Below are 20,106 nucleotides of genomic sequence, written 5' to 3' on the forward strand. Positions count from 1 at the left end.
ATAAGACTATATGGTTGTTATATTTGTGTATTATTAGGTTATTTGAAAATTTTCAGTTATATAGTTGTTTATATGGGAATATACCCTGTGTGCCGTGGTATAGAATTTCCCTATCACACGTATGTAACATTCACAACCATTTGACCTACAAGGGACAGGCTGGGTGGTCGAGCTCCAAGAAATGAGGGGATTGGGATAGTTACAGCTATCTGGGACCCTGGAAATGTCAAATCACAACTCCACCCAAAACTAGACTTTAGGTGGAATAATCCTTTCATCCTGGACCAGCTGGATGGACAATGTCACCGGGGAAGAAACAGACGACAGACAATATGTGCAACGACCTTTATTGTACACGATAGACAGGAATATACATCAGGTGAGAAGATGGACTGTAACCCGTGTAAGACCTATGACGGCATCTGTGAGAACCTAGATCAGTCACCACCCCTGGTCTTCAGGACGTCCACTGCTCCCTGGTCTACGTGGTGATTGCTGTATATGAAAAGGGTCCTTCACAGCTTCAGGGCCTAGTGCAGATTTTATTCCGTCTCTTGGGAAACGCGGCCTTTCCATGTAGTGACTGCAATACATTTCTTGTGCAATAGAGATGAATCTCTGCTGGTAGCGACGGCCAGGAGACATAGTACTTATCATTAATCCAGGGTGCGATGACTGTTATATAATATAACGGAACCTAAAGGGCCAGGAAACCTATACAACAAGGATCTCCAATACGGATCTGTTATCACTTATCTGAAATAACTTCACTTTCACCTTTGTGAAACTTTTTGTTGGTTATTTTACTATAAAATAAGGTGTCTAATAACACTGCTTCCTGCTGTCTCCAGTGAGACAGACCCGTAGGCTAACAGTAGGAAGCTATTTGTAGGATTCATTGCATACCAACATCATCAGAACCGGGACACGTGTATTATGGGAACACAGAACAGAAGAATAAAAGCTGAATAGGTTTATATCTAAAGACCCCTGATGGGACCTTCCCTCTGGCCCTGAGCGTTTCTGGGCTGTATCAGAGCCCACCCTTTCCCAGGTAGGAACAAGTCTTCGCTTTGAGGGGTATTGCACATCCCATTTTTGGAGAAAGAGGGAGTATTTTACTGGGAATAACACTCTAGTACTTTCATTGTCACTTCCCTACTGAATCAAATATAATGCGGTTCTGTTCGGCCTGCTGCTTCTGGTTCTGGGTCTTTGCAATCTCAATCATCTGCCTGAGTATGTGAAACGTCAAGTCAATGGAGATCGGGGGGTCTTCTCTTTTCAGGCGGTCAGAGAAGACTTCTAGGAAGGTTTTGGTTGGTTCATCTGGACTGGTCTCCTGAAACAGAGTCTGAAGGACGCTGAGAACCGGAGCTAATTTCTGACTGTCTGAAGACAGAGAACCCTTGGTGAGCCGGAGCTGAACATGGGGGTCTCCTCCTTCAAATCCCAGCTGGAATTTGTCCTTTAGAAAGTACATCAGAGCCTGGGCACTCTCATCACTTAGTAACCCATCCAGAGTGAGCCTCGGGCCCTCAAAGATACTCCTGTCCATGGGCCGAGCTCCGGCGTGGCCTGTGAGAGTCAAGTAACAGATGAGCAGGGTGAGCGGCGTGGTCTTCATGGTGCAATGTTCTCCGGGACCTATCAAGTAAAGGAGACAAGAGACCAGCTCAGTGCTTGGGACAGGCTACAGCAGGTGCAAATTCTGAACACAGTTATGGCCAAATATTAAAGTGGTGTCAAGTTTATGCCACATGGTAAAACAATCACAAGGAATCATCATTTTTAAAGTAATCTTTACGGAGATTTTTAAGTAATAATTTTGGTAAAGTTGGTTTTGAAGTAGGACACTTATTAAAATGGGTTAAAGTAAAACAATAAATATAAGTCAAAGGGATTTAAAAAACAAAACAAAAAGAAAAGGGTTCCAGTAGGTCCTTGCAGAGGCTGTACAAACGCGTTTCACTACTGACAGTGGCCTCCTCCTGTTCATAGATACTATATCAACTTAGTTATTCAAAGAGTCCGATTATCTAACAGGCTGCAGCTTAGGCTATTGTGGAAAGAGGTATAAACTAAAATTAATTTTAAAATATAAGAGTATAGTTGTTCTACAAAGTAAAAAGAAGACATGAGAGATAAAAGCAGTGAGGTTTATTCTTGACGTGTTCCCTTGGTAAAGACTGAAGACAATGACTCATCCACGGGCGGGATAAGGAGCGACGAGGATGGCGACAGGATCCGGTGTGACCGCCCCCTTCACCCTCGGTAGCGCTCGTTCCTCCGTTCTGCTATATGGTTCTGATTCTAAGGAAAACTAAATGAGTGAAATAATTTGCTGTCACCCAAGTAAATAACCTCGGGGAGCTGAGTGTGTAACACAGGAACACACACTGGTGAGGGGTTGGGGGTTATAGAATCGGGATCTTACCTTAAGGATAAGTTTAAAGGCGAGCGGGCGATACAAGAATATTACCCTGGGGCGGCCTGAACCCGTCACCAGTCCCGGGTTATTCATCATATATTTTTACATATATTTATTTTCTAGTTTTATACTGTATTCCTTATTTTGTATTCTATCATCCAATTCCTGGGTTCCTTTCACTCTATTTATTATCTTTCATCTATTATCACACTGATTACACCATAACCTTTATTATTCTTCATTTCTTATTGTTCTCGTTCCTTCTTCTATATGTACAATCTGCTCCTTATTGTCTCTGATGTTCCCTAATACTGTCCTTATTAGTGCCCCCTCCTATTACACCTCCTGCCCATGTATAGAGTAATGAAGCAAATCATCTCCCATCCAGTTAGTATATTACACTCTCTGACCTCCCCCTCGACTATATATTGTGTCATTATACTGTACATACTGCTCTGTGATACTATATACTGTGTCATTATACTGTACATACTGCTCTGTGATACTATATACTGTGTCATTATACTGTATATACTGCTCTGTGATACTATATACTGTGTCATTATACTGTACATACTGCTCTGAGATACTATATACTGCGTCATTATACTGTACATACTGCTCTGTGATACTATATACTGTGTCATTATACTGTACATACTGCTCTGTGATACTATATATTGTGTCATTATACTGTACATACTGCTCTGTGATACTATATACTGTGTCATTATACTGTACATACTGCTCTGTGATACTATATACTGTGTCATTATACTGTACATACTGCTCTGTGATACTATATACTGTGTCATTATACTGTACATACTGCTCTGTGATACTATATACTGTGTCATTATACTGTACATACTGCTCTGTGATACTATATACTGTGTCATTATACTGTACATACTGCTCTGTGATACTATATACTGTGCCATTATACTGTACATACTGCTCTGTGATACTACATACTGTGTCATTATACTGTATATACTGCTCTGTGATACTACATACTGCGTCATTATACTGTATATACTGCTCTGAGATACTATATACTGTGTCATTATACTGTACATACTGCTCTGAGATACTATATACTGTGTCATTATACTGTACATACTGCTCTGTGATACTATATACTGTGTCATTATACTGTACATACTGCTCTGTGATACTATATACTGTGTCATTATACTGTACATACTGCTCTGAGATACTATATACTGTGTCATTATACTGTACATACTGCTCTGTGATACTATATACTGTGTCATTATACTGTATATACTGCTCTGAGATACTATATACTGTGTCATTATACTGTACATACTGCTCTGTGATACTATATACTGTGTCATTATACTGTACATACTGCTCTGTGATACTATATACTGTGTCATTATACTGTACATACTGCTCTGAGATACTATATACTGTGTCATTATACTGTACATACTGCTCTGAGATACTATATACTGTGTCATTATACTGTACATACTGCTCTGTGATACTATAAACTGTGTCATTATACTGTACATACTGCTCTGTGATACTATATACTGTGTCATTATACTGTACATACTGCTCTGTGATACTATATACTGTGTCATTATACTGTACATACTGCTCTGTGATACTATATACTGTGTCATTATACTGTACCTACTGCTCTGTGATACTAAATACTGTGTCATTATACTGTACATACTGCTCTGTGATACTATATACTGTGTCATTATACTGTATATACTGCTCTGAGATACTATATACTGTGTCATTATACTGTACATACTGCTCTGTGATACTATATACTGTGTCATTATACTGTACATACTGCTCTGTGATACTATATACTGTGTCATTATACTGCACATACTGCTCTGTGATACTATATACTGTGTCATTATACTGTACATACTGCTCTGAGATACTATATACTGTGTCATTATACTGTACATACTGCTCTGTGATACTATATACTGTGTCATTATACTGTACATACTGCTCTGTGATACTATATACTGTGTCATTATACTGTACATACTGCTCTGAGATACTATATACTGTGTCATTATACTGTACATACTGCTCTGAGATACTATATACTGTGTCATTATACTGTACATACTGCTCTGTGATACTATATACTGTGTCATTATACTGTACATACTGCTCTGTGATACTATATACTGTGTCATTATACTGTACCTACTGCTCTGTGATACTAAATACTGTGTCATTATACTGTACATACTGCTCTGTGATACTATATACTGTGTCATTATACTGTATATACTGCTCTGTGATACTATATACTGTGTCATTATACTGTACATACTGCTCTGAGATACTATATACTGTGTCATTATACTGTACATACTGCTCTGTGATACTATATACTGTGTCATTATACTGTACATACTGCTCTGTGATACTATATACTGTGTCATTATACTGTACCTACTGCTCTGTCATACTATATACTGTGTCATTATACTGCACATACTGCTCTGTGATACTATATACTGTGTCATTATACTGTACCTACTGCTCTGTCAAACTATATACTGTGTCATTATACTGTACATACTGCTCTGTCATACTATATACTGTGTCATTATACTGTATATACTGCTCTGAGATACTATATACTGTGTCATTATACTGTACATACTGCTCTGAGATACTATATACTGTGTCATTATACTGTACATACTGCTCTGTGATACTATATACTGTGTCATTATACTGTACATACTGCTCTGTGATACTATATACTGTGTCATTATACTGTATATACTGCTCTGTGATACTATATACTGTGTCATTATACTGTACATACTGCTCTGTGATACTATATACTGTGTCATTATACTGTACATACTGCTCTGTGATACTATATACTGTGTCATTATACTGTACATACTGCTCTGTGATACTATATACTGTGTCATTATACTGTACATACTGCTCTGTGATACTATATACTGTTTCATTATACTGTACATACTGCTCTGTGATACTATATACTATGTCATTCTACTGTACATACTGCTTTGTCATACTATATACTGTGTCATTATACTGTACCTACTGCTCTGTCAAACTATATACTGTTTCATTATACTGTACATACTGCTCTGTGATACTATATACTGTGTCATTATACTGCACATACTGCTCTGTGATACTATATACTGTGTCATTATACTGTACCTACTGCTCTGTCAAACTATATACTGTGTCATTATACTGTACATACTGCTCTGTGATACTATATACTGTGTCATTACACTGCACATACTGCTCTGTGATACTATATACTGTGTCATTATACTGTACATACTGCTCTGTCATACTATATACTGTGTCATTATACTGTACATACTGCTCTGTGATACTATATACTGTGTCATTATACTGTACATACTGCTCTGTCATGTAATACTATATACTGTGTCATTATACTGTACATACTGCTCTGTGATACTATATACTGTGTCATTATACTGTACATACTGCTCTGTGATACTATATACTGTGTCATTATACTGTACATACTGCTCTGTGATACTATATACTGTGTCATTATACTGTACATACTGCTCTGTGATACTATATACTGTGTCATTATACTGTACCTACTGCTCTGTCATACTATATACTGTGTCATTATACTGTACATACTGTTCTGTGATACTATATACTGTGTCATTATACTGTACATACTGTTCTGTGATACTATATACTGTGTCATTATACTGTACATACTGCTCTGTGATACTATATACTGTGTCATTATACTGTACATACTGCTCTGTGATACTATATACTGTGTCATTACACTGCACATACTGCTCTGTGATACTATATACTGTGTCATTATACTGTACCTACTGCTCTGTCAAACTATATACTGTGTCATCATACTGCACATACTGCTCTGTGATACTATATTCTGTGTCATTATACTGTACATACTGCTCTGTGATACTATATTCTGTGTCATTATACTGTACATACTGCTCTGTGATACTATATACTGTGTCATTATACTGTATATACTGCTCTGAGATACTATATACTGTGTCATTATACTGTACATACTGCTCTGTCATACTATATACTGTGTCATTATACTGTATATACTGCTCTGTGATCTATATACTGTGTCATTATACTGTACATACTGCTCTGTCATACTATATACTGTGTCATTATACTGTACATACTGCTCTGTCATACTATATACTGTGTCATTCTACTGTACATACTGCTCTGTCATGTAATACTATATACTGTGTCATTATACTGTACATACTGCTCTGTGATACTATATACTGTGTCATTATACTGTACATACTGCTCTGTGATACTATATACTGTGTCATTATACTGTACATACTGCTCTGTGATACTATATACTGTGTCATTATACTGTACATACTGCTCTGTGATACTATATACTGTGCCATTATACTGTACATACTGCCCTGTCATACTATATACTGTGTCATTTTACTGTACATACTGCTCTGTCATACTATATACTGTGTTATACTGTACATACTGCTCTGTCATACTATATACTGTGTCATTATACTGTACATACTGCTCTGTCATACTATATACTGTGTCATTATACTGTACATACTGCTCTGTCATACTATATACTGTGTCATTATACTGTACATACTGCTCTGTCATACTATATACTGTGTCATTATACTGTACATACTGCTCTGTGATACTATATACTGTGTCATTATACTGTACATACTGCTCTGTCATACTATATACTGTGTCATTATACTGTACATACTGCTCTGTGATACTATATACTGTGTCATTATACTGTACATACTGCTCTGTGATACTATATACTGTGTCATTATACTGTACATACTGCTCTGAGATACTATATACTGTGTCATTATACTGTACATACTGCTCTGTCATACTATATACTGTGTCATTATACTGTACATACTGCTCTGTCATACTATATACTGTGTCATTATACTGTACATACTGCTCTGTCATACTATATACTGTGTCATTATACTGTACATACTGCTCTGTCATACTATATACTGTGTCATTATACTGTATATACTGCTCTGAGATACTATATACTGCGTCATTATACTGTATATACTGCTCTGAGATACTATATACTGTGTCATTATACTGTACATACTGCTCTGAGATACTATATACTGTGTCATTATACTGTACATACTGCTCTGTGATACTATATACTGTGTCATTATACTGTATATACTGCTCTGAGATACTATATACTGTGTCATTATACTGTATATACTGCTCTGTGATACTATATACTGTGTCATTATACTGTATATACTGCTCTGAGATACTATATACTGTGTCATTATACTGTACATACTGCTCTATGATACTATATACTGTGTCATTATACTGTACATACTGCTCTGAGATACTATATACTGTGTCATTATACTGCACATACTGCTCTGTGATAGTATATACTGTGTCATTATACTGTACATACTGCTCTGTGATACTATATACTGTGTCATTATACTGTACATACTGCTCTGTGATACTATATACTGTGTCATTATACTGTACCTACTGCTCTGTCATACTATATACTGTGTCATTATACTGCACATACTGCTCTGTGATACTATATACTGTGTCATTATACTGTACATACTGCTCTGTGATACTATATACTGTGTCATTATACTGTACATACTGCTCTGTGATACTATATACTGTGTCATTATACTGCACATACTGCTCTGAGATACTATATACTGTGTCATTATACTGTACATACTGCTCTGTGATACTATATACTGTGTCATTATACTGTACATACTGCTCTGTGATACTATATACTGTGTCATTATACTGTACATACTGCTCTGTGATACTATATACTGTGTCATTATACTGTACATACTGCTCTGTGATACTATATACTGTGTCATTATACTGTACATACTGCTCTGTGATACTATATACTGTGTCATTATACTGTACATACTGCTCTGTCATACTATATACTGTGTCATTATACTGTACATACTGCTCTGTCATACTATATACTGTGTCATTATACTGTACATACTGCTCTGTGATACTATATACTGTGTCATTATACTGTACATACTGCTCTGTGATACTATATACTGTGTCATTATACTGTACCTACTGCTCTGTGATACTAAATACTGTGTCATTATACTGTACATACTGCTCTGTGATACTATATACTGTGTCATTATACTGTACATACTGCTCTGAGATACTATATACTGTGTCATTATACTGTACATACTGCTCTGTGATACTATATACTGTGTCATTATACTGCACATACTGCTCTGTGATACTATATACTGTGTCATTATACTGCACATACTGCTCTGTGATACTATATACTGTGTCATTATACTGTACATACTGCTCTGAGATACTATATACTGTGTCATTATACTGTACATACTGCTCTGTCATACTATATACTGTGTCATTATACTGTACATACTGCTCTGTCATATTATATACTGTGTCATTATACTGTACATACTGCTCTGTGATACTATATACTGTGTCATTATACTGTACATACTGCTCTGTGATACTATATACTGTGTCATTATACTGTACATACTGCTCTGTGATACTATATACTGTGTCATTATACTGTACATACTGCTCTGAAATACTATATACTTTGTCATTAAACTGTACATACTGCTCTGTGATACTATATACTGTGTCATTATACTGTACATACTGCTCTGTGATACTATATACTGTGTCATTATACTGTACATACTGCTCTGTGATACTATATACTGTGTCATTATACTGTACATACTGCTCTGTGATACTATATACTGTGTCATTATACTGTACATACCGCTCTGTGATACTATATACTGTGTCATTATACTGTACATACTGCTCTGAGATACTATATACTGTGTCATTATACTGTACATACTGCTCGTCATACTATATACTGTGTCATTATACTGTATATACTGCTCTGAGATACTATATACTGTGTCATTATACTGTATATACTGCTCAGTGATACTATATACTGTGTCATTATACTGTACATACTGCTCTGTGATACTATATACTGTGTCATTATACTGTACATACTGCTCTGTGATACTATATACTGTGTCATTAAACTGTACATACTGCTCTGAGATACTATATACTGTGTCATTATACTGTACATACTGCTCGTCATACTATATACTGTGTCATTATACTGTATATACTGCTCTGTCATACTATATACTGTGTCATTATACTGTACATACTGCTCTGTGATACTATATACTGTGTCATTATACTGTACATACTGCTCTGTCATATTATATACTGTGTCATTATACTGTACATACTGCTCTGTGATACTATATACTGTATCATTATACTGTACATACTGCTCTGTGATACTATATACTGTGTCATTATACTGTACATACTGCTCTGTGATACTATATACTGTGTCATTATACTGTACATACTGCTCTGAAATACTATATACTTTGTCATTAAACTGTACATACTGCTCTGTGATACTATATACTGTGTCATTATACTGTACATACTGCTCTGTGATACTATATACTGTGTCATTATACTGTACATACTGCTCTGTGATACTATATACTGTATCATTATACTGTACATACTGCTCTGTGATAGTATATACTGTGTCATTATACTGTACATACTGCTCTGTGATACTATATACTGTGTCATTATACTGTACATACCGCTCTGTGATACTATATACTGTGTCATTATACTGTACATACTGCTCTGAGATACTATATACTGTGTCATTATACTGTACATACTGCTCGTCATACTATATACTGTGTCATTATACTGTATATACTGCTCTGAGATACTATATACTGTGTCATTATACTGTATATACTGCTCGGTGATACTATATACTGTGTCATTATACTGTACATACTGCTCTGTGATACTATATACTGTGTCATTATACTGTACATACTGCTCTGTGATACTATATACTGTGTCATTAAACTGTACATACTGCTCTGAGATACTATATACTGTGTCATTATACTGTACATACTGCTCGTCATACTATATACTGTGTCATTATACTGTATATACTGCTCTGTCATACTATATACTGTGTCATTATACTGTACATACTGCTCTGTGATACTATATACTGTGTCATTATACTGTACATACTGCTCTGTCATATTATATACTGTGTCATTATACTGTACATACTGCTCTGAGATACTATATACTGTGTCATTATACTGTACATACTGCTCTGTGATACTATATACTGTGTCATTATACTGTACATACTGCTCTGTGATACTATATACTGTGTCATTATACTGTACATACTGCTCTGTCATATTATATACTGTGTCATTATACTGTACATACTGCTCTGAGATACTATATACTGTGTCATTATACTGTACATACTGCTCTGTGATACTATATACTATGTCATTATACTGTACATACTGCTCTGTGATACTATATACTGTGTCATTATACTGTACATACTGCTCTGTGATACTATATACTGTGTCATTATACTGTACATACTGCTCTGTGATACTATATACTGTGTCATTATACTGTACATACTGCTCTGTGATACTATATACTGTGTCATTATACTGTACATACCGCTCTGTGATACTATATACTGTGTCATTATACTGTACATACCGCTCTGTGATACTATATACTGTGTCATTATACTGTACATACCGCTCTGAGATACTATATACTGTGTCATTATACTGTACATACTGCTCTGTGATACTATATACTGTGTCATTATACTGTACATACTGCTCTGTGATACTATATACTGTGTCATTATACTGTACATACTGCTCTGTGATACTATATACTGTGTCATTATACTGTACATACTGCTCTGTGATACTATATACTGTGTCATTATACTGTACATACTGCTCTGTGATACTATATACTGTGTCATTATACTGTACATACCGCTCTGTGATACTATATACTGTGTCATTATACTGTACATACCGCTCTGAGATACTATATACTGTGTCATTATACTGTACATACCGCTCTGTGATACTATATACTGTGTCATTATACTGTATATACCGCTCTGAGATACTATATACTGTGTCATTATACTGTATATACTGCTCGGTGATACTATATACTGTGTCATTATACTGTATATACTGCTCTGAGATACTATATACTGTGTCATTATACTGTACATACTGCTCTGTGATACTATATACTGTGTCATTATACTGTACATACTGCTCTGAGATACTATATACTGTGTCATTATACTGTACATACTGCTCTGTGATACTATATACTGTGTCATTATACTGTACATACTGCTCTGAGATACTATATACTGTGTCATTATACTGTATATACTGCTCTGAGATACTATATACTGTGTCATTATACTGTACATACTGCTCTGTGATACTATATACTGTGTCATTATACTGTACATACTGCTCTGAGATACTATATACTTTGTCATTAAACTGTACATACTGCTCTGTGATACTATATACTGTGTCATTATACTGTACATACTGCTCTGTGATACTATATACTGTATCATTATACTGTACATACTGCTCTGTGATACTATATACTGTGTCATTATACTGTACATACTGCTCTGAGATACTATATACTGTGTCATTATACTGTACATACTGCTCTGAGATACTATATACTGTGTCATTATACTGTACATACTGCTCTGTGATACTATATACTGTGTCATTATACTGTACATACTGCTCTGAGATACTATATACTGTGTCATTATACTGTACATACTGCTCTGAGATACTATATACTGTGTCATTATACTGTACATACTGCTCGTCATACTATATACTGTGTCATTATACTGTACATACTGCTCGTCATACTATATACTGTGTCATTATACTGTATATACTTCTCTGAGATACTATATACTGTGTCATTATACTGTACATACTGCTCTGAGATACTATATACTGTGTCATTATACTGTACATACTGCTCTGTGATACTATATACTGTGTCATTTTACTGTACATACTGCTCTGTGATACTATATACTGTGTCATTATACTGTACATACTGCTCTGTGATACTATATACTGTGTCATTATACTGTACATACTGCTATGAGATACTATATACTGTGTCATTATACTGTACATACTGCTCTGTGATACTATATACTGTGTCATTATACTGTACATACTGCTCTGAGATACTATATACTGTGTCATTATACTGTACATACTGCTCTGTGATACTATATACTGTGTCATTATACTGTACATACTGCTCTGAGATACTATATACTGTGTCATTATACTGTACATACTGCTCTGTGATACTATATACTGTGTCATTATACTGTACATACTGCTATGAGATACTATATACTGTGTCATTATACTGTACATACTGCTCTGTGATACTATATACTGTGTCATTATACTGTACATACTGCTATGAGATACTATATACTGTGTCATTATACTGTACATACTGCTCTGTGATACTATATACTGTGTCATTATACTGTACATACTGCTCTGAGATACTATATACTGTGTCATTATACTGTACATACTGCTCTGTGATACTATATACTGTGTCATTATACTGTACATACTGCTCTGTGATACTATATACTGTGTCATTATACTGTATATACTGCTCTGAGATACTATATACTGTGTCATTATACTGTACATACTGCTCTGAGATACTATATACTGTGTCATTATACTGTACATACTGCTCTGAGATACTATATACAGAGACCCGTCCAGGACGCTCCTGATAACCAGCATTGTAGTAAGATAAATCATTATTATCACTGCTGACATTTATATTATCATTTTCTGCAATAACAGAAGATCAATCAATGAAATACTAACATTCATCTGGGGTACGGAGCCTTAATGAGTCCCTGTGCCCCAAAAGTCTACAAAGAACCCCCCAATGAATCCTGGGGTCATCCGAGGATATTACAGTCACATCTGGGGTCTGTTATAATCAATAAGTGCACATGGGGAGCACAGTTCTGTCACTGAACACCGCAGTGTAATCTGGGGTACACTGTGTTATCAGAGGACACCCCAACTCTATCTGTGTGCACATAATTCATGTCTAGCGGAAAGTTCCCTTAAGAGAAGACAGGTGCAGCTATATAGTACACGGTATAGTAGTAATCAGATGCTAGCCCTTATCCCGGGGGTCTCAGTATAATTGCACACAGTATAGGGTGCAGCTATCCCCCGGGGGTCTCAGTATAATTGCACACAGTATAGGGTGCAGCTGTCCCCCGGGGGTCTCAGTATAATTGCACACAGTATAGGGTGCAGCTATCCCCTGGGGGTCTCAGTATAATTGCACACAGTATAGGGTGCAGCTATCCCCTGGGGGTCTCAGTATAATTGCACACAGTATAGGGTGCAGCTGTCCCCTGGGGGTCTCAGTATAATTGCACACAGTATAGGGTGCAGCTATCCCCTGGGGGTCTCAGTATAGTTGCACACAGTATATAGGGTGCAGCTGTCCCCTGGGGGTCTCAGTATAGTTGCACACAGTATATAGGGTGCAGCTGTCCCCTGGGGGTCTCAGTATAATTGCACACAGTATATAGGGTGCAGCTGTCCCCTGGGGGTCTCAGTATAGTTGCACACAGTATATAGGGTGCAGCTGTCCCCTGGGGGTCTCAGTATAATTGCACACAGTATAGGGTGCAGCTATCCCCCGGGGGTCTCAGTATAATTGCACACAGTATAGGGTGCAGCTGTCCCCTGGGGGTCTCAGTATAATTGCACACAGTATAGGGTGCAGCTATCCCCTGGGGGTCTCAGTATAATTGCACACAGTATATAGGGTGCAGCTGTCCCCTGGGGGTCTCAGTATAGTTGCACACAGTATATAGGGTGCAGCTGTCCCCTGGGGGTCTCAGTATAGTTGCACACAGTATATAGGGTGCAGCTGTCCCCTGGGGGTCTCAGTATAGTTGCACACAGTATATAGGGTGCAGCTGTCCCCTGGGGGTCTCAGTAAAGTTGCACACAGTTTATAGGGTGCAGCTGTCCCCTGGTGGTCTCAGTATAGTTGCACTTACCGTGCGATGTCTCCTGCGCTGTATCCTCAGACACCAGCAGCACTGTGCCGTCCTTATATACAACTAGGAACCCTCAGTGACGTCAGTGACTGGAGAGCCGCGGGTGTGACCAGGATTGGGGTATGAAGTCACTGATTGCAGTTGTGTCTTTATGGATTAGAAGCAATGAGAGGGGTGTCAGACTTCGTGTAACATAATGCACAGCCACTGTCAGTCTCTTATACCTATCAATGTCTCTTTTACCTGTCACTGGCTGTTTCTTCTACCTATCAATGTCTCTTTTACCTGTCATTGTCTCTTCTACCTGTCACTGGCTGTCTCTAATACAAGTCACTGTCCCTGTCTTTCTCCTCTCTAATTTCTGTCTGTCTACTAATTCTTCTCACTTCTCTAGAATCTAGTAACTGTCTGTCTCCTTTCTAGTTTCTGTCTGTCTCCTTTCTCTTCTCTCCTCTCTTCTCTAGTATCTCTGTGTCTGCTCTCTATTATCTCTCTTTCTCCTCTCCTCTCTAGTATCTGTCTGTCTCCTCTCTAGTATCTGTCTGTCTCCTTTCTCTTCTCTCCTCTCTTCTCTAGTATCTGTCTGTCTCCTCTCTAGTATCTGTCTGTCTCCTCTCTCTCCTCTCTAGTATCTCTGTGTCCTCTCTAGTATCTGTCTGTCTCCTTTCTCTTCTCTCCTCTCTTCTCTAGTATCCGTCTGTCTCCTCTCTAGTATCTGTCTGTCTCCTCTCTCTCCTCTCTTCTCTAGTATCTGTCTGTCTCCTCTCTAGTATCTGTCTGTCTCCTCTCTCTCCTCTCTAGTATCTCTGTGTCCTCTCTGGTATCTGTCTGTCTCCTATCTCTCCTCTCTAGTATCTGTCTGTCTCTTCTCTAGTATCTGTCTGTCTCCTCTCTCTCCTCTCTAGTATCTGTCTGTCTCCTCTCTCTCCTCTGTAATATCTGTCTGTCTCATCTCTAGGATCTGTCTGTCTCCTCTCTCATCTCTAGGATCTGTCTGTCTCCTCTCTCCTCTCTAGTATCTGTCTGTCTCCTCTCTCTCCTCTGTAATATCTGTCTGTCTCATCTCTAGGATCTGTCTGTCTCCTCTCTCATCTCTAGGATCTGTCTGTCTTCTCTCTCCTCTCTAGTATCTGTCTGTCTCCTCTCTCCTCTCTTCTCTAGTATCTGTCTGTCTCCTCTCTAGTATCTGTCTGTCTCCTCTCTCTCCTCTCTAGTATCTCTGTGTCCTCTCTAGTATCTGTCTGTCTCCTGTCTCTCCTCTCTAGTATCTGTCTGTCTCTTCTCTAGTATCTGTCTGTCTCCTCTCTCTCCTCTCTAGTATCTGTCTGTCTCCTCTCTCTCCTCTGTAATATCTGTCTGTCTCATCTCTAGGATCTGTCTGTCTCCTCTCTCATCTCTAGGATCTGTCTGTCTCCTCTCTCCTCTCTAGTATCTGTCTGTCTCCTCTCTCTCCTCTGTAATATCTGTCTGTCTCATCTCTAGGATCTGTCTGTCTCCTCTCTCATCTCTAGGATCTGTCTGTCTCCTCTCTAGTTTCTGTCTGTCTCCTTTCTCTTCTCTCCTCTCTTCTCTAGTATCTCTGTGTCTGCTCTCTATTATCTCTCTTTCTCCTCTCCTCTCTAGTATCTGTCTGTCTCCTCTCTAGTATCTGTATGTCTCCTTTCTCTTCTCTCCTCTCTTCTCTAGTATCTGTCTGTCTCCTCTCTAGTATCTGTCTGTCTCCTCTCTTCTCTAGTATCCGTCTGTCTCCTCTCTAGTATCTGTCTGTCTCCTCTCTCTCCTCTCCTCTCTAGTATCTGTCTGTCTCCTCTCTAGTATCTGTCTGTCTCCTCTCTCTCCTCTCTAGTATCTCTGTGTCCTCTCTAGTATCTGTCTGTCTCCTATCTCTCCTCTCTAGTATCTGTCTGTCTCTTCTCTAGTATCTGTCTGTCTCCTCTCTCTCCTCTCTAGTATCTGTCTGTCTCCTCTCTCTCCTCTGTAATATCTGTCTGTCTCATCTCTAGGATCTGTCTGTCTCCTCTCTCATCTCTAGGATCTGTCTGTCTCCTCTCTCCTCTCTAGTATCTGTCTGTCTCCTCTCTAGTATCTGTCTGTCTCCTCTCTCTCCTCTCTAGTATCTGTCTGTCTCCTCTCTCATCTCTAGTATCTGTCTGTCTCCTCTCTAGTATCTGTCTGTCTCCTCTCTAGTATCTGTCTGTCTCCTCTCTCTCCTCTCTTCTCTAGTATCTGTCTGTCTCCTCTCTAGTATCTGTCTGTCTCCTCTCTCTCCTCTCTAGTATCTCTGTGTCCTCTCTAGTATCTGTCTGTCTCCTATCTCTCCTCTCTAGTATCTGTCTGTCTCCTCTCTCTCCTCTGTAATATCTGTCTGTCTCATCTCTAGGATCTGTCTGTCTCCTCTCTCATCTCTAGGATCTGTCTGTCTCCTCTCTCCTCTCTAGTATCTGTCTGTCTCCTCTCTCTCCTCTGTAATATCTGTCTGTCTCATCTCTAGGATCTGTCTGTCTCCTCTCTCATCTCTAGGATCTGTCTGTCTCCTCTCTCCTCTCTAGGATCTGTCTGTCTCCTCTCTCCTCTCTTCTCTAGTATATGTCTGTCTCTTCTCTAGTATCTGTCTGTCTCCTCTCTCTCCTCTCTAGTATCTGTCTGTCTCTTCTCTAGTATCTGTCTGTCTCCTCTCTCTCCTCTCTAGTATCTGTCTGTCTCCTCTCTCTCCTCTGTAATATCTGTCTGTCTCATCTCTAGGATCTGTCTGTCTCCTCTCTCATCTCTAGGATCTGTCTGTCTCCTCTCTCCTCTCTAGTATCTGTCTGTCTCCTCTCTCTCCTCTGTAATATCTGTCTGTCTCATCTCTAGGATCTGTCTGTCTCCTCTCTCATCTCTAGGATCTGTCTGTCTCCTCTCTCCTCTCTAGGATCTGTCTGTCTCCTCTCTCCTCTCTTCTCTAGTATATGTCTGTTTCCTCTTTAGTATCTGTCTGTTTCCTCTTTAGTATCTGTCTGTCTCCTCTCTAGTATCTGTCTGTCTCCTCTCTCTCCTCTCTAGTATCTCTGTGTCCTCTCTAGTATCTGTCTGTCTCCTCTCTCTCCTCTCTAGTATCTGTCTGTCTCCTCTCTAGTATCTGTCTGTCTCCTCTCTCTCCTCTCTAGTATCTGTCTGTCTCCTCTCTAGTATCTGTCTGTCTCCTCTCTCTCCTCTCATCTCTGGTATCTGTCTGTCTCCTCTCTCCTCTCTAGTATCTGTCTGTCTCCTCTCTCCTCTCTAGTATCTGTCTGTTTCCTCTTTAGTATCTGTCTGTTTCCTCTTTAGTATCTGTCTGTCTCCTCTCTAGTATCTGTCTGTCTCCTCTCTAGTATCTGTCTGTCTCCTCACTCTCCTCTGTTCTCTAGTATCTGTTTCTCTCCTCTCTCTCCTCTACTCTCTTGTATCTGTCTGTCTCCTTTCTCTTCTCTAGTATCTCTCTGTCTCCTCTCTCTCCTCTCTAGTATCTGTCTCCTCTCTAGTTTCTGTCTCCTCTCTCTCCTCTACTCTCTCGTATCTGCCTGTCTCCTCTCTAATATGTATCCTCTCTAGTATCTGGCTGTCTCCTCTCTCGTATCTGTCTGTCTCCTCTCTTTCTCGCCTCTAGTATCTCTCTATCTCCTCTCTCTCCTCTCTAGCATCTGTCTGTCTCCTCTCTAGCATCTGTCTGTCTCCTCTCTTTCTCGCCTCTAGTATCTGCCTGTCTCCTGTCTAGTATCTGTCTTCTCTCTAGCATCTGTCTGTCTCCTCTCTTCTCTAGTATCTATCTGTCTCCTCTCTCTCCTCTGCTCTCTAGTATCTGCCTATCTCCCTCTCTCTCCTCTACTCTCTCGTATCTGCCTGTCTCCTCTCTAATATCTGTCTCCTCTCTAGTACCTGGCTGTCTCTCCTCTTCTCTAGTATCTGTCTGTCTCCTCTCTAGTATCTTCCTCCTCTCCAGTATCTGTCTGTCTCCTCTCTCTCTCTCTCTCCTCTCTAGTATCTGTCTGTCTCCTCTCTAGTATCTTCCTCCTCTCTAGTATCTGTCTGTCTCCTCTCTAGTATCTTTCTCCTCTCTAGTATCTGCCTGTCTCCTCTCTCTCTCCTCTCTAGTATCTATCTGTTTCCTCTCTCTCCTCTCTAGTATCTGTCTGTCTCCTCTCTAGTATATTTCTCCTCTCTAGTATCTGTCTCCTCTCTAGTATCTGCCTGTCTCCTCTCTAGTATCTGTCTGTCTCCTCTCTAGTATCTGTCTGTCTCCTCCCTAGTATCTGTCTGTCTCCTCTCTAGTATCTTTCTCCTCTCTAGTATCTGTCTGTCTCCTCTCTAGTATCTGTCTGTCTCCTCTCTAGTATCTGTCTGTTTCCTCTTTAGTATCTGTCTGTTTCCTCTTTAGTATCTGTCTGTCTCCTCTCTAGTATCTGTCTGTCTCCTCTCTAGTATCTGTCTGTCTCTTCTCTAGTATCTGTCTGTCTCCTCTCTAGTATCTGTCTGTCTCCTCTCTCTCCTCTCTAGTATCTCTGTGTCCTCTCTAGTATCTGTCTGTCTCCTCTCCTCTCTAGTATCTGTCTGTCTCCTTTCTCTCCTCTGTAATATCTGTCTGTCTCCTCTCTAGTATCTGTCTGTCTCCTCTCTCCTCTCCTCTCGAGTATCTGTCTGTCTCCTCTCTCTCCTCTGTAATATCTGTCTGTCTCATCTCTAGGATCTGTCTGTCTCCTCTCTCCTCTCTAGTACCTGTCTGTCTCCTCTCTCCTCTCTAGTATCTGTCTGTCTCCTCTCTCCTCTCTAGTATCTGTCTGTTTCCTCTTTAGTATCTGTCTGTTTCCTCTTTAGTATCTGTCTGTCTCCTCTCTCTCCTCTCATCTCTAGTATCTGTCTGTTTCCTCTCTAGTATCTGTCTCCTCTCTAGTATCTGTCTCCTCTCTAGTATCTTCCTCCTCTCTAGTATCTGTCTGTTTCCTCTTTAGTATCTGTCTGTCTCCTCTCTAGTATCTGTCTGTCTCCTCACTCTCCTCTGTTCTCTAGTATCTGTTTCTCTCCTCTCTCTCCTCTACTCTCTTGTATCTGTCTGTCTCCTTTCTCTTCTCTAGTATCTCTCTGTCTCCTCTCTCTCCTCTCTAGTATCTGTCTCCTCTCTAGTTTCTGTCTCCTCTCTCTCCTCTACTCTCTCGTATCTGCCTGTCTCCTCTCTAATATGTATCCTCTCTAGTATCTGGCTGTCTCCTCTCTCGTATCTGTCTGTCTCCTCTCTTTCTCGCCTCTAGTATCTCTCTATCTCCTCTCTCTCCTCTATAGCATCTGTCTGTCTCCTCTCTAGCATCTGTCTGTCTCCTCTCTTTCTCGCCTCTAGTATCTCTCTGTCTCCTCTTTAGTATCTGTCTCCTATCTAGTATCTGTCTGTCTCCTCTCTCTCCTCTACTCTTTAGTATCTGCCTGTCTCCCTCTCTCTCCTCTACTCTCTTGT

General features: G+C 39.1%; 1 protein-coding gene across 1 annotated transcript; it reads right to left on the minus strand.

The window, feature by feature from the left end:
* Nucleotides 1–330: 330 nt before the first annotated feature.
* On the minus strand, nt 331–14,744 carry UCN (urocortin). The gene is made up of 2 exons (XM_075200461.1): nt 14,646–14,744; nt 331–1,647 (listed from the first exon to the last, which is right to left on the minus strand). The coding sequence occupies exon 2, from the start codon at nt 1,625–1,627 to the stop codon at nt 1,151–1,153; it is 477 nt and encodes a 158-aa protein (XP_075056562.1). The 5' UTR covers nt 1,628–1,647; nt 14,646–14,744; the 3' UTR covers nt 331–1,150.
* Between the last annotated feature and the right edge of the window lie 5,362 nt (nt 14,745–20,106).

The sequence above is a fragment of the Mixophyes fleayi genome, chromosome 3, assembly GCF_038048845.1.
Source record: "Mixophyes fleayi isolate aMixFle1 chromosome 3, aMixFle1.hap1, whole genome shotgun sequence".
Taxonomy (NCBI): Eukaryota; Metazoa; Chordata; class Amphibia; order Anura; family Limnodynastidae; genus Mixophyes; species Mixophyes fleayi.

Coding starts and splice junctions, on each gene's coding strand:
- UCN (XM_075200461.1), bottom strand. CDS start 1,627: ATGAAGACCACGCCGCTCACCCTGCTCATCTGTTACTTGACTCTCACA.